The 26,665-nt window shown below is 55.4% G+C and overlaps 1 protein-coding gene across 1 annotated transcript; it reads left to right on the forward strand.

The window, feature by feature from the left end:
• Positions 1-15,004: 15,004 nt before the first annotated feature.
• On the forward strand, positions 15,005-25,614 carry LOC118925021 (uncharacterized). The gene is made up of 6 exons (XM_057499546.1): positions 15,005-15,096; positions 18,455-18,632; positions 21,342-21,600; positions 22,448-22,588; positions 22,675-22,938; positions 23,582-25,614. The coding sequence occupies exons 1-6, from the start codon at positions 15,005-15,007 to the stop codon at positions 23,656-23,658; spliced, it is 1,011 nt and encodes a 336-aa protein (XP_057355529.1). The 3' UTR covers positions 23,659-25,614.
• Positions 25,615-26,665: the final 1,051 nt, after the last annotated feature.

Below are 26,665 nucleotides of genomic sequence, written 5' to 3' on the forward strand. Positions count from 1 at the left end.
ACTCAGAGGAGGTGCAGTCAGCATCACCTTGAATGCAACAACCCTCCTCCAGCCTTTCCAGCTGAAAATGCCCCTTCCTTGAGAAAACGGGTGTCCCCGGGAGGAACTCTGCGTCCTCCCTGCCGCGCCCACTGGCCCACCATGCGTAGCTGCCCAGGTCCCATTCCTTCTTGCTCATCCCTGCTCTCTGCCCTCTGCCTCCTCTCTCGTCTGCAGACTCCATTCCCAGGCTCACACCTCTGGCAGTCTCCTCCTGCGACCACCACCCCCCAGCTGCCCTGGTCCTCTGCTTCCTCTCTTGCTCATTCAGTTTGCCTGGGGTGGCGTCTGGGCACTGGGGTTTGCTAAGGGCTCCCCAGGTGACCTCCCGTGTAGCCAGGGTGACTCACCAAGCTTGCAGCTGTCCAGAAATCTCACCCATTATTGCCTTAATCAGTGACACGTTGGTCAATGTTTAATAATCAGCTCCGGGTGTGGGGATAAAAAGCCTGATTTACATCATTCACCAATTCCCGTGGTGTAAATATTCCCACCATAGCCACCTCCAAGCGACTGTTGAGAAGTTTATCAGCTGGCAAAATTCCTGAAGTTTAACCTGTGGGGAGTATCTCGCTGTGGCCTGGCTTTACCCTGAGCTGGCTCACCCGTCCCTCTAGACCTGGTTAGTGATGGATGTGCATCAGCTTTGCTATCTACACCAAAGGGAAGGAAAAGGGCACTGGCATAGAGGGACTGCTGGGGCAGGCAAGGGCGCCCCCCGTTTACAGTTTTATGAAACACTTTAACGATCTCATCTAATCCCCTCTATAGCCATAAGCAGAGCAAGTAACACCTCCTCTTTACCAAGGAGGAAATCAAGGCTTAAGGCTAAAGTGATATGCCCAAGACTGCACAGCAAAGGGGTCACAGAGCCACACGAGGGCCCAGTGCTCAGGCGCCAGCCCAGGGCCTCCCCCACCCCCTGAAGGACCCTTCCTAGCTCGGCACATGGCCGATTCTGTCTCAGCCCTGCCCTGACCTGGGCCTCCTTGCTGGAACCTCTCTGCCCAGTGTGCGGCCTGGCACTCGGCCTCCGCTGCAGAGAGCAGGGCAGGTCCCAGACTTGTTTGGCACTCAGATGTGGCCAAGCAGAGGCAGCCTTGGGCATCTGCACCTGGGAGTGACACAGAACCTCTCTGATCTTGGGGGTGGGTGCGCCAGTGGCATCCCATGGGTGTTACTCAGGGCGTGCGAGAGGCAGAGGTGGCAGGATGCAGAGCTTGCTGAGCGAGCCGTGGTCAGCTCCAAGTGTGCTCGGGCCAGCGGCTCCAGAGGGGTGCTGGGTCCCTCCCTGGGGAGGCAGGCCTGCTTGGTGGCACCCAGGGAGTCATTCGGCAGCTGAGGCGCAGCCTACTTCTCCAGCCCTCCCAAGGACTCCGGAAGTTCCTCATTGTATTTTCTGCCGCAAGTAGCCGGAGTGCCTTCTGTTGTCTCCATCTGAACCCTGACTGACACACCTCCAACTTTGGGGACCTCCAGTCTTACCTGACGCAGGATTCCACCTGGGGCCCCCAGCTCCACGGCGCATGTCCACACCCCTTCATCATAGGGAGATGTGTTGGTACAGATAAAAAAAATTGTCAGCTCTGAGCGGGGACCTGGCAAAAGTGTGGTGGTCACCACCACCGTGGAGAACTCAGAGTGAGGAGAGCCGCCTGCGCGGGACACCTGGGGAAGCCGAGGAGGCCGGGACGGCGTGGGGCTGTGCCTCACGGCTGCCCACTTCTCTCACAGGAGAGCAGCTGTGCCCTCGCTCTGGGCCTGTGGACTCGAACTTCACACACAGTCTTAACCATGGAGTTCGCAGAGGGTCAGAGGAAAGCATGGATGTCAGAATGTGCAGACGGCGGTGAGTAATGACAGCTGACAGTGAGTGAGGAAACTGGGAACTATGGGGGAAACTGGAGACTCTAAAAACAAAAAGAGCGAGGCTGGGAAGGGGCCAGGAGGAGGGGCTGGGGCCACCGCGTGACCTCCTCCCTCCCCGTGTCCCCGTGGGCCCCAGGCCATCAGCACCTGGGCTCAGTCCTCATGTCCTGTGGACACTGCAACTCAGAGTGTCCAGGACAGGGTAAAGTGTGGGGGCGCACAGAGCTGGGGACGCACCTACTGTAGAAAGTTTAAGATGTCCTGGGGGAGTGGACGCTCGAACGATTCTTGCACTCACCCCTTCACAACACCACAGTGATTCGCAAAAATTCTCCATGTAAGTTTTAAATATATTTTTATCAAGTAATACACATGTACTGCAAAATGTTGAGAGATTTTTTAAAAAGCAAAAATAAGAAATAAAAATTGCCTGTCAGCCCGTGATCCAAGGGTAGCCCCCGCCAGCCTCTTGGGGCTGCCCTTCTGGTCCGTCTTTTGCATCTGTCTGTCTCCTCTGTCTGGCACGGTCGGTGTCTGTTTCTGGGTGGCTCTCCCTCTATGCAGATATACATAAAAATTTCAAAACCAGTAATGACGACAGTGTATTTATTGATTGGTATCCATGTTTCACCTAATTTTCTTATCTTGCCTTCTGCCATCAGGGGATTTAAACAACCAAAACCAACCCCCCTGTTACTGTATTTCCTTCCATTAAGATTGCCAGATTTTTCAAATAAAAATACAGAACACCCAGTTAAATCTGAATTTCAGATAAACAATGACATTCAAATTTGACTGTGTCCTGTGTTTCATCGGGGAGCCTTCCCTTCTGGGTGTGAGCGGCTTCTGACGCTGCAGGTCTCGGGGATCTCCGGCTCCCTGGCAGAGCCTGCCCACGCCTGGAGGGACTGGTTCTGTGCACACTGTCCCTGACGCGGGGGCGGGGTGGGGTGGGGGGGAGGCTCTGCTCTGGGCGCCCTGTGACCTGCCAGGCACCAGGCCAGGTGTTTCATGGGCGTGTTCCTGTGACCCTCACAAGAGCTGTGAACACGTTTTGCAGAAAAGGAAGTAATTGCCCAACAATTCTCAGCCAGGAAGGGAATTTGGGTCCAGGTCTGCCCAACCGGGGTCCCCCTTCCTTGGGCCCAAGAGATTTAGAGGCAGCTAAGCCAGGCAGCCAGCAAGTGGGGCCCGGGAGACCTAGACCAGGCTTTGGGGTGATGATGCCACATTCCCTGGGGAGCCTCCCTCCCTGGGATGGCAGGCTTGGGTTTCTGAGCAGTGGGGGGCCTCTGGAGACAGCGAAGAACCCAGGGCAGCTGGACCAAAAGCCACTGACTGCCCTCAGCGTTCAGGGCTTTTGAATTGCTGGCAACAATTTCTTCTGAGCCCTCAAGGGCTTATTTAAAAGGAGTTAAAGTGCCCAGCCCCTGCGGGAAGAGGTTCAGTAGCAGGAATGGAGGATTCAGTGCTGGCTGGGGGATGGGCGGGCCTTTGGAAGTCTCTGGTGTTGGCCTTTGGGCCCCGTTCTCCCTTGCCCCCTGAAGCCCCTCACCCACTTCCCCCACGAGGCAGACTCCCAGTATTTGTCCCTTTCTCTCTTGTCCTGCGGATCACCTGCAGACAGGCAGGTACAGCTGGGCCAGGAAGGCCCAGGATTCTGTGTTCAAAGCCCCTGGGAGACTCCCAGGCAAACTAGCCTCCTCCTTCGGTGCCCTTCCCTGGGACCTGCCACCATCCTACCACCGGGAAGACTGGCCCTGGGGCAGGGCTGAAAGAAGGAAGGGGGGTCACTCTGTACCTCCACCCACCTGCCCATCTGCCCACCCTCCTTCCTCCTTCCTTTAGGGAGATGGCCACCCCCTTCCCAGGACGGAGGGTCCCAGGGAGCCAGGGGTGGGCGGTGGGGCGGGGTGGGGCTGGGAGCCACTTGCTGAGGGGGTCCTGGCCTGGCAGTGCCTGGAGGTGGGGGCTTTGTTAAAGAGGCAGACGGAGGGGTGTAACTGCCAGCCCCGGCTGCCTCACGCCACCCCTCAGGCGCACGCCATGCCCTCTGAGCACCTCAGCCCGGAGGAGCAGGGCAGGAGGACCATCACAGGTTGGAAACCTGGGGCAGATTCTCTTCTCGGAGGAGCAGCTGCTGGGGGCTTTTAATCCAGGGCCTGAGATTGGGGCCTACCCCCTGCAGGGAGCGCCCAGCGCTCAGAGAGAGAGCGTGTGAGCGGCTCTGTGGGAAAACATGTTCCAGAAGCAAAGGGAGGTGGTCAGGCCTGTGCTGCAGCACCCAGCACGGGAGGCCGGCGGCTGGGAGCCGTGGGGCGGAGGCCAGTGTGTGGCTGGGCTCTCCTGCTGGCTTTACCCGTGAGGAGGCAGCGGCATCGGCTGGCTGCACCTGCTCCCCACCAGAGGGTGAAGGCGGGGCCCATCTGTACTGGGGAGGTGGCTCCATCCGGCTCACGGCTATGTGGTGCTGCCGGGCAGAAAGGGCCTGCCCGCCCCTGGGATGGCGAGAGGGCGAAGGCTGACACTGCAGCAAGAGGGGCTGCAGCGGGACTGAGGCAAGGCTTTGCCTCCCGGGCCGCATGTCTCTGGCGGACAGAGCCCAAGTGTGGTTTTCCTTCGCCAGGTCACCCTGCAGACTGCCAGGGTCTGGAGTGTGTCGGTAAGCGGCTCCCTGGGCCCCGCTGACGCTGAGTGAAGCAAGCGCGGCGCAAGGCTCTGATGCAGCTCGCTGGGCTGGGGAAGGGGGCTTGGTCTGCCCCTGGCCCCCTGCAGCTCTCCCCAAGGGGCAGGGTGGCTTCCCAAGGGCACAGGCACCCCACCCTCTCCACACTTGGTTTGATGCCCTGCTGTCACTGTCTTGGAATTCATCTTTGAACAAGGGCCCTTCAGACTCACCCGTGGGAGGCCAGGGGTGTTACCCCAGGGAAGGCCACCCTGGGGCAGAAAGGAAACTGGAGGGGCACACGGCCTGTGACAGACGCCACCTGTGCCTGATGGCCCCCTGCAGGGGGCAGTGGAGCCCCAGAGGGTCAGGGGCCTGGCGCGGAGGAAGGAAGCAGGGCCCTGCCCATCTGCCTGCCCTGTCCCTTCAGCCTTTGAGGCCATTGTTATCACCCCCATTTCACACATGGGAAAATAGAGGCTCCAAAGTTTAAGGTTTCAGGCCCAAAATACAGGCGTCTGGCTGGTTGCCCCCGTGTGTTCTGGTTAAGATAGAAATGCTGGGACCCTGCTCCTAGAGGGCCCTACTCTACAGGCCTGGGACGGGGTCCGAGGTTCGTGTTTGTAAAACCCCCAGGTCTGGGGCCTCCTATGGTCTCTGCCAGGGTCACACAGCTGGAAGCCCAACAGCGTCATCGTCTGGACGCACGGCTGTCGTTCTGGCTCTGCTACAGCGCGGCTGCCTCTGGGGTGGGGGTTTGGACAACACAAGGGGAGGAGTTCTGGGGGCTGGGGCCTCATTATCCAGTCCCTGCTGAGGCCCAGCTCCTGCCCGGTTTCCCATTTGCTCCTCCCATGTCCCTCTCAGGCAGGCGTCATCACCCCATTTTACAGATGGGCACATGGAGGCCTTGAAGTGTCCGAGACTGGAGTGGCTCAGGAGGCCCTGGCCTGGAAGCTGGTGGGGTTCCTCACCTGGGCTGCACGTACAATCCCGAGGAGCTTATCTAACAGCAGGCCCAGCCGGCCCAGACCGGCTGCGTCAGAAGCCGGGGTTTCTGTACGAACAGTGCAGGTGTTTCAGACGCACCCAGGGCAGCAAATCGTGAGTCCGAGAAGCAGAGATCAGGGCCCCCGCCCTGCCCTGGAGGCAGGGGACATTCTCAACGACCCCAGGGTGGGAGTCAGCTGTTTGCCGATGGCCCAGTGCCACCACTTCCACATACCCTTTCTTCTTGCAGAAGACCTGAGGGCATGGGCCCTGGCACGATTTGGGGCCTGGGTGGGGCCAATGCCCTCGCCTGTGTCTCAGGACACACGCTCACCCAGCACACATCCTGGCTCAGGATGACGTCCGCCGAGCACCCCAGGCCTGGATGCTGAGCCTTGGGCGGACACCGAGTCTGGAAGGCATTGTTCCTGTCCTCACTGGGGGATACGGACCCAGAACGGCAATCCCAGTCTGGCACGGCTGTGGAAGGCCTGGTCCTGTGACCTGTGGCAGTCCTCGGCCTCGGCTGCATGGCCTCAGCAGACCTGCAGAGCTGCTGTCCGCCCTCTGGTCCTGGAGCAGTGGGCTTTGGGAGCTTAGCCTTCAGCAGGCACTTAATTCTGTGACTTCCACCTGCCAGGCACCTGCTGGTCTCCCGTGGTTCCCAGGGGCCACCGCTGCCCCGGGGGCCTTTGGATTTCTCTATGAGTTTTATCTGAGCTGAGTGACCCCCAGGAAGCTGGGCACGTGCTGGAGAGGCGGGTGCACAGGATGGATTCCCAGGGACTTCAGCTAGGCCCTGCTTCTTTCCATTCTTGGAAGATGCCATCAGCCCAGTCCCCTGGCTAGCCCTGGAACCATGGGCCCCAGCTAGAACTGTCTCCCAGGGCCTTAGTGATGGCTCTGAAGAAGGGGCAGAGAGGGAACGGGCTCCCAGACGCTGCTCAGTGTCTGGGTGGATGGGAGCACGGTCCTGGGATGGGGGGCTGGGGAGGAGTGTGTGGGTGCTGAGGCTCCGAGGGGCTGACAGGATGTGGAGCTGGAGGTGGGCTTGGGCTCTTCCCTGGCCTCTAGAGCACGGCTCCTTGCATTTCCACCCAAGGCGGGGAGCCCCCTCAGCACCACGTGTGTGCAACAAGTGGGGTCTCAGAGTCACCCTTGAACACTGGGGGCTTTGGCGAGGGACATACGTGCCTCCCTTGCGCCCTGCAGGCCGCCGGGGCCAGGTGCCCCTTGGTGATGGTGACTCCCCAGAGCTTCCCCATGCAGGTCCCCCTTCTGGCCACAGCTCCACGCTCCTCTTCTCTTCCTCCTCCTCCGCCCACCTGCTCTCTGGGGTCACTCTTTCTGCAAATCAAGCCAACCCTGTTGCAAGCTTTGCTTCTGGGAGAATCCAGGGTAAGCCATAGCCCTGAATTTGGTGACACGCTGTAGGTCACGGGGGACTGGAGTGGCTCGGGCAGGAGCCAGCTGGGAGAGGATGGGGACCGTGTGGCTGAGGAGCTCCCAGTGGGGGAGGAGGAGCCGCTGGACGGCTGGACCGAAACTTGGTGTGCAGGCTGGAGGGAGTTTTGCTTGGTTTTGTTTATTTTCTGTTCATTTATTTTTTAAATTAACCTTTTCATGTTGAGATACACATAGATTCACATGCTGTTGTAATAAATGATGCAGAGAGACCCGTGTACCCTCTACCCAGTGTCCCCCGATTGGTGACACCTTATACAACTACAGAACAATGTCACAACCAAGGTGTGGCTATTGATACAATGCACAATCTTGCTGGCATTTCCCCCATTTCACTAGTACTTGTGTGTGTGTGTGTGTGTGTGTCTGTCTGTCCTTACACACCTCTCTTGCCAATGTAGGATCATGTATCCAACACTATAGCCAGAAGACTGAAGGGTTCCTGTTCCTCAAGGGTTGGAGCCATACCCACCTCTCTCTCTTCACCCACCAGCCCCCAGCCTGACCTGGTAGCCACTAACCTGCTCCCCATCTCTGTAATTTTATAATTTTGAGAATGCTATAGACGTGGAGTCATACCCCATGTAACCTTTCGGGACTGGCGTTTTCCGTGCAGAATAGTTCTCTGGAGACCAGTCTAGGTCTCTGCGTGCAGCGATGGGTCATCCTTCCCACTGCTGAGTGGAACTCCTAGGTGGCTGGGCCACGGTCTGTGTGCCCAGTGGCCTGTTAAAGGTCATCGTGTTGTCTCTGATTTTTGCCTCTTAGGACTGAGGCTGCTATGTACGTTCATGGACATGTGTGAACATAAGCTTCCCATTCTCTGGGGTAAATGCTGGGAGAGCAACTGCTGGATCACACGGTGGTCACATGCTCAGCTTTGTGAGAAACTGCTCGACTGCTTTTCAGAGAAGCTGCCGCATTTTCCGCCCCCACCAGCACTTTATGAGGCACCCCTTCCCGGGTCCTTGCCGGCGTGTGGTGCGGTCTTTCTGATAGGTGCGCAGCACACTTACTGTGGTTTCAATTTCCATTCACCTAAAATGGCTCATGATGTTAAGTGTCTTTCCATGTATTCATCTGCCATTTGTACATCCTCTTCAGTGAGATGCCATTGTTGAATCTGAAGTGAGAGCTTCTTGTAAATAGCATATCATTGGGTCATTAAAAAAAGACTCTGCCAAACTCTTTAATTGTTGCATTTAAGCATCTTACATTCAAGCTGAATTATCGATATGGTCGGATTTCAGTCCACCCCTTTATTATTGCTTTCCTATTTGCACCCTCTGGTTCTTTTTTCCTGCTGTTCTGTGGGTCACTTGGACGTTAGGATTCCACCCAGACTTGTTCGCCGGGATTCAGAACATCTGCTGTTCTCCTAGGGGCTGCTCTGGGTGTTGCGATACACAGGTGCAACTCCCCCTTGGGGTGGACGCCTCCCTCCCATTTAGGCTGCTTTCCCTTCCTTGCTTAAACATTTTCAGATGAACTGGGGGGTCTGAGAATACAGAAAGAGTGAAATGATGGCATGGAGCCTGGCACTTACCAGGGCCACCCCTGACGGGCCCCTCCCTGCCCTTTGCTCTCCCAGGCCCCTGGCCCTGCTCAGCTGGGCACTGACATCAGTGCACCTGCCAGGCTGAGACAGGCACTCCTCAACCCCAGGGGTCTCGTGGGCAGGAGGGGAAAAAGCAATTTCCCCTTCAACATGTCAAAAACTGCTCACCCAAAACACCCCGAAGAGACATCAGACAGGAAGGAAATCTGCATCAGGCCTCCTGGAAGGGACACTGGCAGTGGGGAGACAGCAGAGCCCTGCCTTGATGGCTCACCCCGTGGTGCAGCCATCCTGCTGGCTGGCATGGGGGGGGTGGAAGCCAGGTGTGATGATCAGGGGTGCACAATCGCCAAGCCGCACCATACGGGCACCAGGAGGAGTTGCTGTCACAGCAGCCAAGTGGTCTGTGAACCCTTTGCAGGGTCTGGGTTGACTGCCCTGTTCATGCATGGCCATTTGCCTGCATCCTGCTTTGTGGCAGCTCCACCACTGACCTGTCCAGGCCCTGGATCTTTCTGCGGGAACGTGCCCTGGAACATGCTCTTCTCCCTATGGCATTACATGCAACTTCTATGCATGCATGTGTGTGTGTGTATATGAGGACGATGCTTGTGCCTATGCACACATGTGCACGCATGCGTGTATTTATGTGTATGTGCTGTGTGTGCATAATGCATGTGTTCACGTGCATATATTTGTATGTTATGTGTATGTTATGTATATATATGTGTACCCATGTATGTGTGCATTTGTGCATGCATGTGATGCACGTGAATATGTATACACGGTGCACATTGTGTGTATGTGATGTGTGTAGGCATGTGTGTATATGTGTATATGTATATACATGCATGTAGGTACATGGAACAAGTGTATGCACATGAATGTGTGTGTCATGCTTGTGTACTGATGTGACATGTGTATGTTTGCATTTACATGTGTGTGATGTATATGTATGTGTGTATCCAGTGTGTCATATTTAATTTCCTTAATGTGCAAAAGGCTCATATAATTTGATACACACAACAGAAAAACAGGTGAAGGATGTAAACAGGTAACTCATAATAAAGGAGATTCGAACAGTTCATTGAATTTAAATCCCAATAAAATATAACATATAAGGATATAGGTGCAATAACCACATTGTTTCTAGTGAAACAAAACATGAAATGATTCAATGAATCAACAAGAAACAACATTGCAGCTCACCGATAGGAAAATTCAAATTAAGACAATGAAATGATATATCGTTCACTCTTTAGGTTGTGAAAATTTAATACAAGCTCTAAGATCCATTGAGGCACATGCCTGGTGAAAATGTGAATTGGGACAACTTCCTGGGAAAATAATCTAGCAATATCTACTAAGAAGAAAATAATACACACATGACCTTTGACCCAATGATTCCATTACGGGAACCTCTTCAACAGAAAGAAAAGCAGCAGTATTTGAAAAGAGATTCAAAAGAAGACTTTTCTGGCATTGTTTATGGAGAGCAAAACCAAAGCGGAACAAAACCCCACAGCAGCGATGGACTGGAAGCAATAAAAGCGTACATCTTTAGGGGAATGCTTATATAAACGGAAGTATATTCACACCATGGCTTATTAGGCAGCATCAAAGTGGAATGAATTAAATCTATAGCAATTGAAACGGAAGATGCCTATCAAATATTTGGTGACTCCAACAAATAGAAATTGTAGGTCATGGTTCCCTATTTAACAATATAATCAAGCAGTAATTATCCCCATCACATATGTGTTTTATGGTATGAATGTGAGAAATCTGTGGCAAAACCCCAAACTGGCTGCTGGAAACCCTAGTGAGTGGGAGTCAAGGGCAGGTGGGGGAAGCGGTCATGTATCTCCATTCATCTTTGTGCTGTTTCCCTGGTTAAAATGAGTATATGTCGGTTACATGAACGTATACACGTGTCAAAACTCAGCATGCAGGTCCTGAAGATGTGCGCACTTTATTGTTTGTACCTCAATATAGAATTATCAAAAGATAAAATATATAAGAAAAGAAAAAATGAGGATATGTTATTTTTTAAAACAGCTTTGTTGATATATAATTGACATACAAAAACTCACATATTGAAAGAGTATAATTTGATAAGTTTTGACGTTCACACACATGTCAAACTACCACCACAATCAAGATAGTGAATTCATCCCTCACCCCCCCAAATTTCTTCTCTCTCCCCCTCTCTCTGCCTCCTCACTCCCCAATCCTCCCCTGATCTGCTTTCTGTCACCATAGACCCGTTTGTATTTTGTAGAGTTTTGCATAAATGGAATCAGATGGTAGGTATTCTTTTGTCCGGCTTCTACCGTTCAGCCTAATGTTGAGATTCGTTCATGCTGCTGAGTGTGCGAGCGGCTCATTTCTTTCTGTTGAGGCGGAGTTGCCCTGCTTGGAAATAACACCATTTGTTTATCTACTCATCTGTCAATGAATTGTTTCCAATTTTTGGCTCTTACAAATAAAGCTGCTAAGAATATTTCTGTGTAAGTTTTTGTATGGATTCACACTTTCATTTAAATATTGAGGGATGGAATGCCAAGATCGTATGATAGCATGTCTTTACCTTTTTAAGAAACTGACACACTTCTCCAAAGCAGTTGGACCATTTTTGCATTCTCACCATCAGTGGCGAGAATTCTGATTCCCCTTCGTGCTCATCAAACATTTGCTGTCATCAGACTTGATTTAGTCATTCTGATAGGTGTGTGGTGGCATCTGACTGTGGTTTGGATTTGCATTTCTCTGATGACTAATGATGTTCATATACTCATTCGCCACCCATATAATTTCTTGGGTGATGCATCTGTTTAAATATTACTTGGGAATTTTGGGGGTGGATGGGGAGAGGGTGGTTTATTTTCGTATTATTGAGTTTTAAGAGTTCTTAGATTCTTCATACACACTCTCCATTGGATATCTGAGTTAGAGTGACTTTCTTCTAGTTTGTGTCTTTCCATTCTTTTAGCAGTGTCTTTCAAAGAGCAGTTTTAGCTTTTTAAAAATGATAATAGCTTTATTGAGATATACTTCACATACCATATAAGTCACCACTTAGGTGTGCAATTCAAAGAATTTTGGTGTATTCACAGTTACGGGCAAACACCACCCACCACCATCAGTTTTAGAACATTCAGAGATTTTCATCACCCCCAGAGAAGCCTCATACCCATTAGCAGCACCCCCACCTCACCTCGAGCCAACTACTAAGAAAAAATTTTAACTCTGATGACTCCACTTTATCAAGTTCTTCTTTTATGGACCACATTTTCCTTATTGTATCCAAGATATCTTTCATACCTCAAGGTCACAATTTTTTTTCTAGAAGTTTTACAGCTTTGGGTTTTACTCTTAGGTCAATGATCATTTTGAGTTAATTTTTTATATGCTGGGTGGGATGCATGGAAGTTTCCTTTTTACATATGGATATGCAAATGTCCCATTGCTGGAAAGACTGCCCTACCCCGAGCTGCTCTTGAACCTTCGTGAAACATCGCTGTCCATCCATCAGCCCGCCTGCTGCATTTCACTCCCGCACCGCCTGTGTTGCCTGATGCAGCGTCCTGATGTGTCTCGATATCGAGTAGTGTTAGTCCCCACCGACTTTGTGCTTTTTCAAAGTTGTTTCCTCTTTTCTAGATCCTTTTATATTTCCGTATGAGTTTTAGAACGAGCTTCTCAATGTCTACCAAAAAGCCTGCTGGATTGATGGGGATCACACTGGATCTATAAATAACTTGGAGGGAATGGACATATTAACAATAGTGAATCTTCCAAGCTATGAGCAGAGCATCTCTCTCCATTTATTTGGCACTTAATTTCTCTTAGTAACGATTCACAGGTTTTAGTGCATGATTCCTAGATATCCTTTATCAGATTTGTCCTTAAGTGTTTCACATCTTTGGTGCTATTATAAATAACATTTAAATTTTTAAAAAATATTTCTGAACTGTTACTATGACAGAGAGGCTACAGTTGATTTTTATATACTGACGTTTATCTTGCAACCTTGCTAAACTCACCGGTTAAGTTCTAGCTAATTCTTTTGTAACTTTCCTTTGATTTTCATTAGAGTGGGCGATTAATGCTATCTGCAAATAAAGACAGTTTTGTGTTTTCCTTTTGCAATCTGCATGCTGTTTCCCTCTGTCTTATTTCTCTGGCTGGGACTTCCGATACAATGTTGCCTAGAAGGGGCGAGAGCGGTGGTCCTAGTCTTAGTCCTGCTGTGGGCGGAAGCATTCAGTCTGTCACCATTGAGGAAGAGTCGGCCCTGCCTCTTGTCAGGTTGAGGAAGTTCTCTTTTTCTTGGAGTCTGCTGAGCATTTTTGGGTCAAGAATAAATGTTGGATTTTGTCAAATGCTTTTTTCTGCCTCTATTCTGAGATAATCATACGATCTTTCTTCTTTAGTTTGTTAAAGTGGTGAACTGCATTGACTGATTCTCAAACGTTAAACCAACTGACCTTCATTCCCCGATAAGCCCCCCAGGGCACGATGTATCACCCTTTCCATGTATCACTGGATTTGATTTGATAACATTCTATTTAGAATTTTTGCACCTATGTTCATGAGGCATACGGGTCTGTTTTTTTCTTTTTCCCGTAACGCATCTGTCTGACTTTTCTATCAGGGACTTGTGGAATGAATCGGCCAGGGCGCTTGCTGCCACAGTTTTCTGCAAGTTTGTTGGTATTATTTCTGCCTTCAATGCTCGGGAGAACTCACCTGCAAGGCCAGCTGGGCCCGGGATTTTTATGTGGGATGGTTTCTCCATGACGTTTTAACAAGTCCAGGCAGGCTATTCCTTGAAAGGAAAACACATAGAGCCATACAAGCCCATTTATTTGTTTTAAAATATGAACTTTAAAATCAAGTAATACATGCATACAGATTTTTTAATGGTGCAGAAGTCTCCCCATGACACACAGTGACTTCCTTCTCTCCCTTTTGCCTCTTCTGAGCCAGTTCTCTGGAGGCCCCCACTTTTACGGCCTTAGCTCTCTCTCTGGCCATTGCTGCTCCATCTTCGGAGGACACACTTATTCAACTACCGTTTGACATTTACCAAGGGCCTCCTGTGTGCCAGGCACTGTTCTAGGCCTGTGGGAAACTCCGTGAAGAAGACAGACAAGGATCTCTGCCCTCCCCAAGCAGGTGGACGGGGCCAGCCTCAGCCTGCAGCGAACATAACCCCAGCAGGGCAGACAGACCACAGACAATAGACACCATGCGCGCAGGGGTCGGACAGTACCTGAAAATGCAGCCAGTGCTCTAGGAAAAACAGAGCAGGGCAAGGGGGTATCGGGACTGCCAGGGACAGGGGCATGCACTTGAAAACCAGCTGGTCAGGGGCACGGGCTCAGAAGGACACATTTGAGCAAGGGTTTGAATAGATGACAGCACCAGCCATGTGGCTCTGTGGAGGGCAAGCGGGAGTGTGCCAGGCAAAGGCTCAAGGCAGGAGGCTGTACGGAGTAAGGTCAGAGCGAGGATGGGGGCGCCACCGCAGCACGTAGGCCTCGGAGGGCATCACAAGGACCTAGCCTTCCTCTGTTCTCCTTGCTGGCTTATGAGCCCAGGAGTGGCACCCACTGACGTGGATGTTCAGAGGTGTGTGCGGGCTTCTCTGCTGAGGCCAGCGCGGCTCCAGGGCAGGCAAGGACCGGAGTGGGGAGGGAAGACTCCAGGAAGAGATGATGCGGACTTGGACAGTGGGGAGTGGCCAGGTTCCGGGTCAATACTGAGGGCAACGCCAGCAGGTTTGAGGTGGGGAGCAGAGGAAAGAGGGAGCCACTGATATTCTGAGTTTGATTTGCCTCAGCAGCTGGAAGGCTGACATTGCCCACATTGAGATGGAGCAGCCTGGGGGGACAGGTGGGGGGCAGAGCAGCGGTGTTCGGTTTCGGTGCATTAAGTTTGGGTTGCTTCCTTGGTGGCCCAGGGCAGCAGTCGGCTTCCTGCTGCGTGTGGCGGCCGGACTTGGGAGAGGTTTGGCCTAATGCAGAGTTGTCAGCTTACGAGGCAACGCACAAAGCCACTATTTAAAGACAAGGACTGGAGGAGACAGATGACCACATGAATCTTATCTCCCGATCCGGGCAAGATGCCGTCTCTTTGGCTCTGCTATGCTGGTCGCCCGGCTCCCCGACCTCTTCAGGGAGCCGTGGGCGTTATGTTCCACTCCCCTGCTGCTCACCTCCGTGACTTTGTCCCACCCCGTTTCCAGAGCCACCGAGGACACTGTCCCGCCTGTCCCGGCTGCCCCCTGGGAAAGGGTGGATATTAGCTCCCCTGCCCCGCCTGCAGGTCCACCCTGCCACCCGACCCCCTGCAGCTCTGCTTCCTGGGCCTCACCAAGGCTGCAGACAACCGTGTCTGCTCTTCAGCCAGTCATGGCCTGTGCTTTCCGGATAGGCTGGTACGAAGAGTTGAAGACCGAGAACGATCATGTTAGTGTGACGGTACATGAAAGCTCAAGGCCCGGGTGAGTGGCGTGTCTTTGACCTTGGGCTTCTCTCTGTCCCGTCGGCCTTGGTGCCTTGGTGACATCCTTCAAAGCAAGTCTCTGGAATGCCTCTGTAGGGGTAGAGCCTCTGGATTGCCTGCCCCTGCTCAGCCCGGCTGCTTGCTGGGGGGGTGCCGCTCCTTGGCGGGCATCCTGGGAGGGACTTGCCTGACCTGGGGGCACCTGAGGGCTCCCCTGCTGGTTCCCACTACTAGCACCAGTACTCCCAGGGCTAGTGGCATGACCACTGCACCAGGGCTACTTCCAGTAGGCTCACTACTTCCTTTCCAAATGGAAGCAACACTCACATCACATAAAACTGACCGTATTAAAGAGGCACTTCGGACACTCACATGCTGTGCAGGAGTCACCTCCATCTAGCTCCAGAACTTCTCGTTACCCCACAAGGAAACTCTGAGCCCATTAAGGTAATCACCCCCATTTTTCTGCCCCCAGCCCCCCACCTCCCAGTTCCTGGTAGTCATGAATCAATCTACTTTCTGCCTGTTGGGGATTTGCCTACCCAAGATGTTTCATATAAATGGAATCACACAGTGTGCGGCCTTCTGTGGCTGGTTTCTTCCCCCGATCGTGGTGTTTGGGATGTTTCATCCATGTTATGTCATGTGTCAGAACTTGCTTCCTTTTTTTATGGCTGAATACTATTCCCTTGGGTGGCTGGGCCGCTTTGTGCTTATCCATTCATCCCTTGGTGACACTGTGTTGTTTCCCCCTTTGGGCTGTTACGAATCATGTTGCTCTGAGCATGTGTGTACATGTATTCTTTTGAGCCCCTGTATCCAGTTCTTTTGGGGGCATAACTGGGAGTGGAATTGTGGGGTCACACGGCAATGTTTGAGGAAGTTGGAGGAAGCCCACTACTTCCTAGTGCCCCTTGCCGGGCTGGCACACATCCTAAGTAACTTCCTTTGAAGGAAGTATCTGTGGAGGTGAGCTTTCTGAGGCCAGTGTGTCCCCCACCTTCCTCCCAGCCTGCCCAGAAGCCACTCCTCCCTGTCCCCCTTCAAAAAGGTGACGGGTCCTTCCATAAGGAAGAGGATGCCCCCACCAGCAGGGTTGGGACACGGAGCCCAGCCCGGTGTTTGGCATTTATGGGTCCCCTTGCAGTTGAAATTACAAGAACTGAAGATTTTCTTGGGGGTGTAGGACTTTCAGGGCTAAGAGGGGATGCTGGCCACCCTTACAACTGTGTCCCCCGTTCTCCTCTGCTCTATATGAATGCTCGATTACAGTTGCATGGAAGTTATTTCTATAACTGAAATCCCATCTCGTTTCTCTCCTCCCAAAGACTCAAAGCACCTTGGGATCAAATGACCCCACAGCCCGGCCTGTGGGGCCCCTCCGCTATCTGCCTCCTGCCCCTGCCTGTTGCTTCAAGGGCAGACCAAGTGGGGTGTCTGGGGGACAGGTGGCTTGGGGGACAGGCAACAATCCTTGTCTTGAGACCCTTTTGCCTTTGAAATTGTGAGCGTCCTGGGGCTGCCGTCACAAGTCACCACAAAGTGAGGGGCTTAAACAGCAGAGGGGGATTCGCTCCCCATTCTGGAGGCCGAAGCCTGAATTCCAGGTGTCGGTAGCGCTGGTTCCTGCTAGAGGCTCTGAGGGGCCTCAGTGCTCCTTGGCTCGGGGCTGTGTGGCTCCCAACTCTGCCTCCATCGTCACGGGGCCTCCCCTGTGGGTCTCCTTCAGTTGACTCCTTAGATTTAGGGCCTACCCTAAATCCAGAGGGCTCTCACCTTGAGATCCTTAACTTACTCCACCTGCAGGGACCCTGTCTCCTTTTCTGAGTCTTAGCGCAGACATGAGCTTGGGGGAACACTAGCTAACCCACTGCACATGTCCTGGGGTTGGGGGGTGCTCGTATGCTGTTGGGGAAACTGAGGCAGGCTCTGCCCAGTACCCAGGTTGGGGTCTACTGCTTCGGCCCCTAGCCCAGGCGCCTTGGTGAAGCCAAGTTGCTTGTTTGCACCATGGGGGCTCCCCTGAGGAGGGACTGGGAGCTGGCAGATGAGCCATGGAGGCTGTCTTGAGGCAGGCCCTGGCGGGGGGAGTTCTATGGGGTTGGGCCCCCCTGCCTGCCCCCTGGTGCTCTCATACCTGTGGCCCAGCAGGGGTGTGCCCTTGGGCAAGGCCTCTTCTACCAAGGGAACCCCCATGAGGGCTGAGCTGAAGGCTCCTTATTCCTGGAGGGGGTCTGGGTGGCCACCCCAGCCCTTGGGACTTTTGGTCCCTGAAGTTCTCCAGTCCTCCCAGGTCAGGCCTCCTACGGCCATGCCTGCCCCTCCCACAGCCTCCAAGCACCAACCCCAGAGGGGCAGGCCTGCCCTCACCGGATAATGGCCCAGAGGCCTCCCTGTGCTCCGCCCCCGCCCGCAGCAGGCCGGGGCAAGTCATGCCCATTTCACAGAGAGGGAGCCCCGCCCATCTGCAGCCAGGCCCGTCTGTCTGACTGCAGCGGCTAGTTTCTCTGCAGTTCAGGCCCTCCTTGGGGACTGAGGGCCTCTGAGCACCCCCAGCCTGGGTCCAATTTCCCGAAGACACCGGATTCCCTGGGGATTACAACCGAGCTGAGCGACTGCCTCGGAGCCGGGCTGGCCTCTTTGGGAAGGGATGTAAAAATAGATGGGCTGACCTCAGAGGGCCGAGATTCCTCCGTCCTCAGCCTCTCCCGGGGCCCCTCTCCGCGTCCCCCTCCTGCAGCCGTCTCCCACCCAGTCCCAGTCCCTGCTGGGGTGGAGGAGGCTCAGGGACAGAGCGCCGGGCGCCCCTCGCACTCCAGTCCTGCTCTGGGCCCTGCTGACCAGGGAGCTGCTGGCCACCAGGCACCAACGACGGCCAGTCAGGAGGCTGCCAAAGCCAGAAAGTGGGCCACAAAGCAAGTGGACAAGTTTGAGGATGAGGCAGGGAGGGCACTGGGCATTTGCACAAAGTCAGAAAATCTTCCAGATCCGTAAGAAATCGCTTGTACACTCTAAGCCAGCAGGGCTCAGTGTGGAGGGGGCAAGGGAGCCCTGCTGGCAGGTCTTGTCTTAGGATCAAAGATATTGCAGCTGGACAATAATATTAACAATGATGTTGATATTAATTCTATTAGTAATAGGGTGATAACAGCCATCACTTATTAAGCACAGACTACATGCCAAGTGTTTTGCATATATTTTGCATATACATATCCCTGCACAGCCCCTGGGACCCAGTATTTCAACCTCATCTTACAGTGGAGGAGATCAAGACTCAGAGAGGTGAAGTAACTGGCCCAGGGCCACACAGCTGGGATATGACCCTGGGGCTTCTGGCACCCGTTACTGCCTGCAAGGGCCTCCGTGCTGCAGGACCAGTGGCCCGTCCACGATGTGAGCTCCCCATCGGCTGGGCCTCCCAGCCGAAACCCACAGGGGGCGGGCCCCGTGCTCTCCCAGGCCCCCCTGGGCTCTGGAGGCAGCAGAGCCGCTAGGCTGCCCTTCCTCTCCGTGCACCAGCTGGGCCGGCGTTGGGTAGCAGAAGGGAGGGTTGATTCAATCTCCTGTTCCTGGTCACCTCCCCGTTCCCTGAGCTGGTCAGGGCCTGAGGAAGGGCTGCCGACTGGCTGCGCAGTGCCGAGCACCAGGACACCAGCATTTGTGTTCATGTTAGCAGGACTCACTGACCCCCAGCCAGCCCCAGCTCCTTCTGAAAACCTCCCACCCGGGCCCCAGACACCCTTGCTCTGCCCACTCCAGGCTGCATGCCCCACCGCCGGCCTCACCAAGCCTCCCAGTGGCCAGGTGGCCCCTTGCTCGGATGTCCTCCCTGGCCAGGAATAACCCATGACCCAGGCATGCCCACGGTGCTGGCCCTCTCTCTGGGCACTTGCCCTTACAAGGCCTTGTGAGTGCACCTGGGGGTGATGTGCAGGACCCTCGTCTGTCCTGCTTCATTCATCCATCCATCTGCTCACGGCTGTTTACTGAGCCTGCTGCTGTGCAGAGCACTGAGGCACAGCTGCTCAACCCAAGGACCCGGGGCCTGAGGGTTTGCCGGGGGTCCCAAACAAGAGTCAGGCTAGGGCCCCGGCGGATCGCCTTCTGGACCAGCCACACCTCCTGACCCATCCTGGAGGGTCATGAGCAACCCCACGAGAGCCTGTGGGCGATGCCACCAGGGCAGGCCCAGGCGCCAGGGGTGACCTCTCTCCTTGGGAATGAAAGAGGGGTGCCAAGCTCTCCCGCCTGGCTGCATAATTACTGCTGGTCTCCTGCCTGCTTGCCTGGAGGCGAACCAGGTGAGCTCACAGCCAAAGTGGGGCTCACGAGCCCGCTTGCCCACCACGCCCACCATGCCCGCCTCACCTGCCCGCCCCGCCGGCCTGGCAGCATTCCCTGCCCAGGGAGGGGCTGACCCCTGGCCGCGTGCTGCAGGGAGCCTCTGCTGGTGAGTCACGGGCACCTCAGGCAGGGATGGGCTGGTCCAGGGGCTCGGCTGCGGTGTCACCCCCAGCTCTAGACAGATCCTGCCCCCTGGCTGTTTGTACATGGAAAATAAAACCTCTGATTCCTTCACCCAGATGAAGCCCTGTGAATGGTCTGGTGTCTTCTTCTGGTCTTCCCACTACATATGCCTGTGCACATATTTTTTGTAAAGATGAAATCAGATGTACAGACTGGTCAATAATACCACCAGGAACGTTTCCCCATAAGACTTAAAGTCTTTAACAGCTTTATTGAGATATAACTAATACACCATAAATTCTCCCATTGAAAATGTAAAATTCAATGGTTTCAGTAAATTTAGAGTAGTATGACCACCCCCATAATCTAATTCCAGAACATTTTTATCACCCCCAAAAGAAGGCTGTGCCTATTAGAAGTCATGCCCCCCATCCGTCCCCCAGCCCTAGGCAACCACTAGTCCTTCTGTCTCTGTCGATTTGCTGTTCTGGACATTTCATGCAAATGGAACCACACAAAGTTATTTCAGGGCCTTCATATTTTTGACACCCCACATAGATGAGCGCTCAGGGTTCTGATCTGTGGAGACACCGTTTCCTCTTTGGGCATCTCCCTTATCTTGAGCATTCCTATGCTTTGGGAGGACCACCCACCCACCCCTCTTGGAAGATGGCAAGGCAGGATTATGAAGGGGGAGGGGAATGCATGGTATCACCGCACTGGACGCATGCACCATCCAGAAGCAGGGCCCCCTCCTTGGCTCAGGCAGGCACCCCCAGTGCTGTCAGTATTGGCTGGCAGAGGGGCTCAACGAATGCGGGGTGGCCACAGACAGATCAGGGCCATCGGCTCACCAGCAGGCTGTGCTCTGTCTACACACCTCCCCACGCTGCCTCTGCTCTGGGTGGCTCTGGGCTCCTCCTCCAGAGCCCCACATGGGCTGCTTTCTGCTGGGAGACCTTCTTTTGCTGATGATGGAGATGATTATAGAGGGAGACCCCCAGATCAGGGGAAAGGTGAGCACTCCAGATCTGAAGAGTCTACTGAACAACCAAAAGCCAGACCAAGACAGAGCCTGAGTAGGGCTGTGAAGGGGTGGGACTGGGATTTCCCCAGGTGACTGATTCTGAAAGTCAGTTCCCAAAATATTCTTGGCAGTTGTAGATAACTGTGGAGCTCCCCCAAATGCCAGTTTCTGGGGTGGGGGGAGCTCTGTGCAGCAGGGGGCCTGAGGGAGGTGGTGCTGGGACCTCTGGGGTTCTGTGTCAACCTATCTCCTGCAAACAGGGCTGCGGAGAGAGGACAGTTCTGGCTGCAGGGCAGGGGTTCCTAGCTTCTCTGGGAGGACACTGCTCAGGGGCCCCACGAAGGCACTTCCCTGCCTAAGTGCTCAGTATGTCACCGACCTACCAAGGAGAGGCAATTGCCCAGCGGTTGCTGCGTGTGTGTGTGTGTGTGTGTGCTGCATTTGCACACACTGCGTGCCTCCTTTCTGCCTGCGGGTGGCATACATGCACACACACAACCCCCCTATACAAATCGTCATCCACAGGCGCAGACTGGCTGCTTTGTGAAGGCGTGACAACTCCCCGGCGGTGCAGGATCTTCTTTGCACTGCACTTTGTGCTCCTACTTCGGTTGCAAGGTTTGTTGACCTTCCTGCATTCAGACAGGGGGGCGGTGTGATGTGCGGGGCAGGCGAAGCCGGGAGCTGACAGTACGTCCTCTGCAGACCCAGGCTGGAAGGGCTGCCTGCCTTCCTGGACGTACCTTTAGCACTTCCACCTGCTCGCTCCTGCCAGACCTTCCCATGAGGACACAGGGTCCATCGCAACCCCCTACTTCGGAAATCCTGTCTTCTTCTGCCCAGGTCAAGATACCCCTCCTCCCCAAAGTGCTCCTGGGTGCCCACCCTCCTTGGCCTGCGCCCCCGGTGTGGCTCGTGCCTCCCTTTCCGTCCCTGTAGGGCTAGTCAGTCTGTGTAGAGGATTCCTGACCACCTCCCCTCCACGTGGTCCGGCCCAGCCAAGACGTGGTGAGCGAATGACACATGGGCCACCACGGGATGAATCAGGGTGGCTTTTCCACCAACCTCAGGTGCTGGGGGAGAGACAGATGTGGGTGGTGGTGGGCACACTATCTAGATCAGAGGTGGCCCACTCTTCTCAGAAGTCATAGTCACAAACCTGCCTTTTGGTATCTGATAATGACAAGGCCTACTCTGAATTCCACACACCATTAGAGGAATTTGATTTCTATCACATTAGTGAGAGGACTGGAAGTTGCTGAATTAATATTTGATGGATGAATAAGCCCAGCCCAGGCACTTGGCAGACCCGCCCTGAAGCTTCTGGGTTCAGGTCCTGGGGTCTGGCAGATACCCATGCCAGCATCTTGCTGTGGCCCCTGGGGGTGGATGCCACAGGCTGGGACTGCCAGTCAGGACAGGGAGGGGACCTCCATGGCGGCCTCTGCCAGGTCCCCTAGGGTGGTTTTCATGGGGGGGAGAGCTAGGGGTTCACCCATGACCTCCATAAATCCTCTGCCACATCTCCGGCACAGAGGGCCTGGGGCCCCTGTTCGGAGACCTCACCGCTCAGGAGCCTGGGGACACACAGGCCTCCCTCCCTGCCTCCTCCTCACTGCCCTGCTCCAGGGGAAGTGAAACGGCCTGTCCAGGGGCCCGGCCTGGCTGCACCTGGTGGCCAGTCCCAGGAGCTCTGTGTACACAGCCCTCTGGGCTGGTCTCTGCACAGCCTCCAGCACAGGGCCAGGCCCGCTCCAGCAGCAAGGAGCCCATCAGTGGCTTTGAGGCCTTGCGCCAGGCCCGGGCCTGCACCCTAGGCGTGTCTCCCAGGTCCAGGAACTGCCACTCTTTACAGCTGGGAGAGGGAAGCCAGAGGGGGAGACAGAGCTCTGCCCAGGCCCAGCCACCAAGGCCAGGAGCCAAGCGGGCAGCAATAGGAGCAGCTGGAACTGGGCTGGAGTCCCAGCGCTGCCCTTTCCTAGCGGTAAAACCTCGGGTTAGTTCCTGAACCACTCCAGGCCCCAGTTTCCCTGTAGGGAAACAACCTGTCTCCCATGAAAAATGCCCCTTTCTGTCCTCCAGAGACCCTTGCAGGCCAACAGCTCCAGAGGATGGAGTTTGGGCTGGGAAGCTCCGAGTCACAACTGCCACCTCCTCTGCAGTGCTCACTCCAAGTCGGTGTGCGTGGAGAGGGGTCTGCGCCCGGACAGCGAGGCCTGGGGTGGCTGGTGACGTCCCGCCGTTCTCGCGCCCTGACTGCAGAACGGAGCCAGAGGCAGCCCGCGCCAGGAGAGGTGGAGACCCCGGAGTCCCTCCTAGCAGCCCCGGCCCAGCGCCCTGGCTCAGGTACCTAGGGCCCAGCCTGGGTTCGGGCATCCTGGGGGGCCTGTGCATGAGCGTCTCCACTGGCAACAGCGCGGTTGCCCGGCAACCTGCGTGCCCCAGGCCCCCCTTGCCCTGGGGATCCCTGAGGGGGAGGGCAGGGGAGGGGGTACAGATGGCAGGGGAACCGGCAGGGCATGCTCCAGTTGGGGCAGCCCCTTGCTGGCGCTGCTGGTGGGGGCTGGGACACCTGGTGGCCATGCACTTTCACCAGGGAGGCAGGAGACACAGGAGGGCACGGGGCGAGCCCTCTCCTCCCCGTAGAAACGGAGGCAGCGACACTCCTGTCTTCTCCAGAGGCTGGGCAGGAGCGGGGGGTGCAGGTGTGAGCGCCTGGGGAGTCCAGGCCAAGAAAGGCTCCCTAGGGAGCCAGCAGGGTGCAGTCCCATGGCTTGGCGGGTTCTGTCCTGATGTGGGGTCCCATGCAGGACTGGTCCCTCTGAGGCCAGCCTTGTGGGGAGGGCAGAGTTAGGACCTGCCTCCTCAAGGCCCCCGGGATCACCCAGAGCCTGGGCGGGGTCTGGATTTCCCCCTGGGAGCCTGCGCTTTGGGGTGGCCCCTGCTACTTCCTGCACCAGACTGATTTGGTGTTTATTCTCCACTTGAGACCACACACTGGAACCAAAAAGCCACAGGATTCCACATCTCCAACCTCCAGACCCAGACGCAGGAGTGTGGCTGTGAACTTGGAGCCAGCCTGTGGCAGGGCCCCGGCGGAAGGGCCTCAGTGGCCATGGGGAGGACACGGGGCTAACCCTTCTCCCGTGCCAAGTCGTGCCCACGTCCGCAGCACTCTTGGGGCCCTGCAGACGCAGCCACTGCTTTCACAGCCTGGCTCATGTGGTTTTCTGGCAGCCCGGGTGAGGAGACTGTCTGCAGGGGGTGGGGGGAGCCCCGTGAGGCGGCAGGATGCTGGCCGGGTCTCAGTGTGCCCTCCACGCCAGCGGCCCGGGCCAGCATGCGGCTCTTCTCTGAGCCTTCTCTTCTGGGGGCAGGGCCCCCCACCCCACGGGTTTGTGGGGCCCGTTAAGCCCCAGTACCTCCTCAGTGCTGGGAGGGGGTCGCTGACTGTGGCTCAGTAAAGGGCCCCCCCTCAGGAGTCCCCTGCCTGGTTTCAGGTGGGTGACCTTGAGCAGGTAGCTAGACCTCCCTGGGCCTTTTTTCTCATTCCATAAAATGGGGATAAGATAAGGCTTTGTGGGGATGAAATGAGATGGGGGAACGCGCACTGTCGAGAGAGCCCCCTGTGTCACGCACCCTCCCCGGATCCCTGCTGGGTGCTGCGGCCTCCCTCCGACTGACTTGGCACCTCTGCCCCTTTCCCCTCCCCACCTGTCCTCTGGGTGTCATTTCTTCCCCTTCCCTCCTCTTTCCGCTCTCAGTTTCATTTCTCTGCAGAGACCCAGCCCGCCCCCCTCCAGCCCCACCCCGCCCTGGATCCCCAGGTCACGTCCCGCTGTGCAGGGGTCGGGGTGGGGGCCTTCTGACGTCACAGGGTGTTTATCCGTGCCCCGCCCTGCCCAACGCAAATTTCATCCTCCGTTCTCTCTGAATCAATTTACTTTTATTGCCTCAGCTGCTCAAAAGCAATTTTTCAAGAACAAAAAGGTCAGCACGTCCAAGACTAATCAATTCTCGGAGAGCTCCTGCCGCCAGCACCGCGGAGCCGGGACTGGTGGCCCCCGCCCTTCCCGCCTGCCCCCTCCCACCAGCCCCAGCGCTTTTATTGCTTCATGATGCCTGTCATTAGCGGCGTGTTTGAGACGCCCCACAGTGTCCTTACAACATAAAACCTGGGCCACTTGCAGGGGGGGGGCCGGCGCGTTTATGGCCGCTCGCGGGCTTGGACAGGAACAGCCAAGCTGATGGATTACCCGCAAGGGGAGCCAGGACAGGAGGCATCCAGCCGCCGGGGCAAAGCTCCTGCCGCCTGCCTGCCCTCAGACCCGGCCCTGGGTCCCCCTACCCCGTCGCTGCGACGTTGGGCACCTGCCCACTGTCATCCCTTCCTCTCAGAGCCCCTTGTGACCCTGCACCCCTGCTGGAATGTCCCTTCTGAGCACCCCCCGCCCTCACATGGTGCCAGGCCTCACCCCTTCCGACACTGTGAGGTCTGTGTCGCCATTCCAGATGGAAAACCAAGGCCCAGTGTCACAGAAGTAGGAAGGAGCAGATGCACAGATGCAGACTGGAAAGCAGGCTTGCGACCTGCCTGCGGTTGCACACGCGAGCCCTGCCCAGGGGGAGCAGATCTGCTGTTCCTGGCTCTGCTCCTCCACGGCCCCCCACTGTCCTTGTCCCGTACCATCCTGACATGTGATGCCCACGACAACAGCAGCTAAAAAGCACCACAGTTTCCGGGGCAGACCCTGCCCCCGGCATAGACGGCCCCTCTAACCCCAAGACAGTCCTATCAGGCATTCTTACGACCATTTTCCAGATGGGGAAACTGACGCAGGAGGAGACAAAGAATGTGCCCAGCTCCCACAGCTGGACGCTTGCAGTGGGGGCTGGGGCCCAGCTATCTGCTTTTCCCTCTTTAAAAAAATGGCTTAGGAGGTGCAAATGCCAGAACAGACAAACCCGTAGATGCCGAACGCAGACAGGTGGTCGCCAGGGGTTGGGGGAGGAGAATGAGGAGCATCTGCATAGTAGGGACGGGGTTTCCTTCTGGGGGGATGAGAATGTTCTAGAACTAGACAGAGGTGATGTTGTACATCATTGTGAATGTACTAAATGGTGCTGAATTGTACCTTTTAAAATTGTTGATTCTTTGTTATGTGAACATCAATAAAATATTTAAAAAGAATGGCTTAGGTTTTTCTGTCACTTACTTGGCAAGAGGCTGGGTGACCCACCAGCGCCGGGTGTCCCAGGAGAGGCAGCCTGCTGCTGTGCTCTGGGGAAGGTATGACAGCAGGGGAGACTCCGAGATGTCCTCCCTGCTGTTAAGGAGAGTCGCTTCTTCCAGGAAGCCTTCTCAGCTGACCCTCCTGCTCTGACGGCTCCCCCGACCGCCATAGCCTCGTCAGTGTCTAGAGATACAGTCTGCATTCGGCTATGAGCCATAGGTAAGGGGTCTCTAGTTACTTCCTCTGTGGGGCTCCTGTCCCACAGCCTTGTCACATGTGGCTCTGCCCAGTGGCTCTGCCCCATGGCTCATGGCTCTATCCACAGTACTCCAGGCAAGGTGCCCTGGTCTCCCAGACAGGACCCCCACACATGCATTTCCAGTTTCTCCTGGGTCCCTGGGTGCTCACTTCACCCCTGGCCCTTCCTTGGCCTGAGCCCCCTGTCTCCCATCAAGCTCTCAGAACCCTTGGCCTTGCCGCCAGGCCTCAAAGGTCATCTGGGAGACCCTGAATCTGCCAGTCAGCACCCACACCACCCGAGGCCTGCCTGCACACGTGACGCCTGAGCGCTCGTGGTTCCCCCACAGGACCATTCTACCAGGAGGTTCTTTCTTGGATTGAGTTGCCTGCCTGGCCCATGGAAAAGCAAGCCTTGCCCCTTCTCTCCAGGACAGACTGGCATTGAGTGAAGGCTGCTCCAGCCCCCACCCCAGTGGCCTCTGAATGTCCCTGACGTGGTCCCCTTCCCGCCTGGCTGCCTCTCTCACAGTCCATCAGGGGGCCCACAGCTGGGTAGGGCTGCCCCGCCGCCTGGGAAGACGACATTGGGCTGGGTATCT

Source organism: Manis pentadactyla, chromosome 4 (genome assembly GCF_030020395.1).
Source record: "Manis pentadactyla isolate mManPen7 chromosome 4, mManPen7.hap1, whole genome shotgun sequence".
Lineage (NCBI taxonomy): Eukaryota > Metazoa > Chordata > Mammalia > Pholidota > Manidae > Manis > Manis pentadactyla.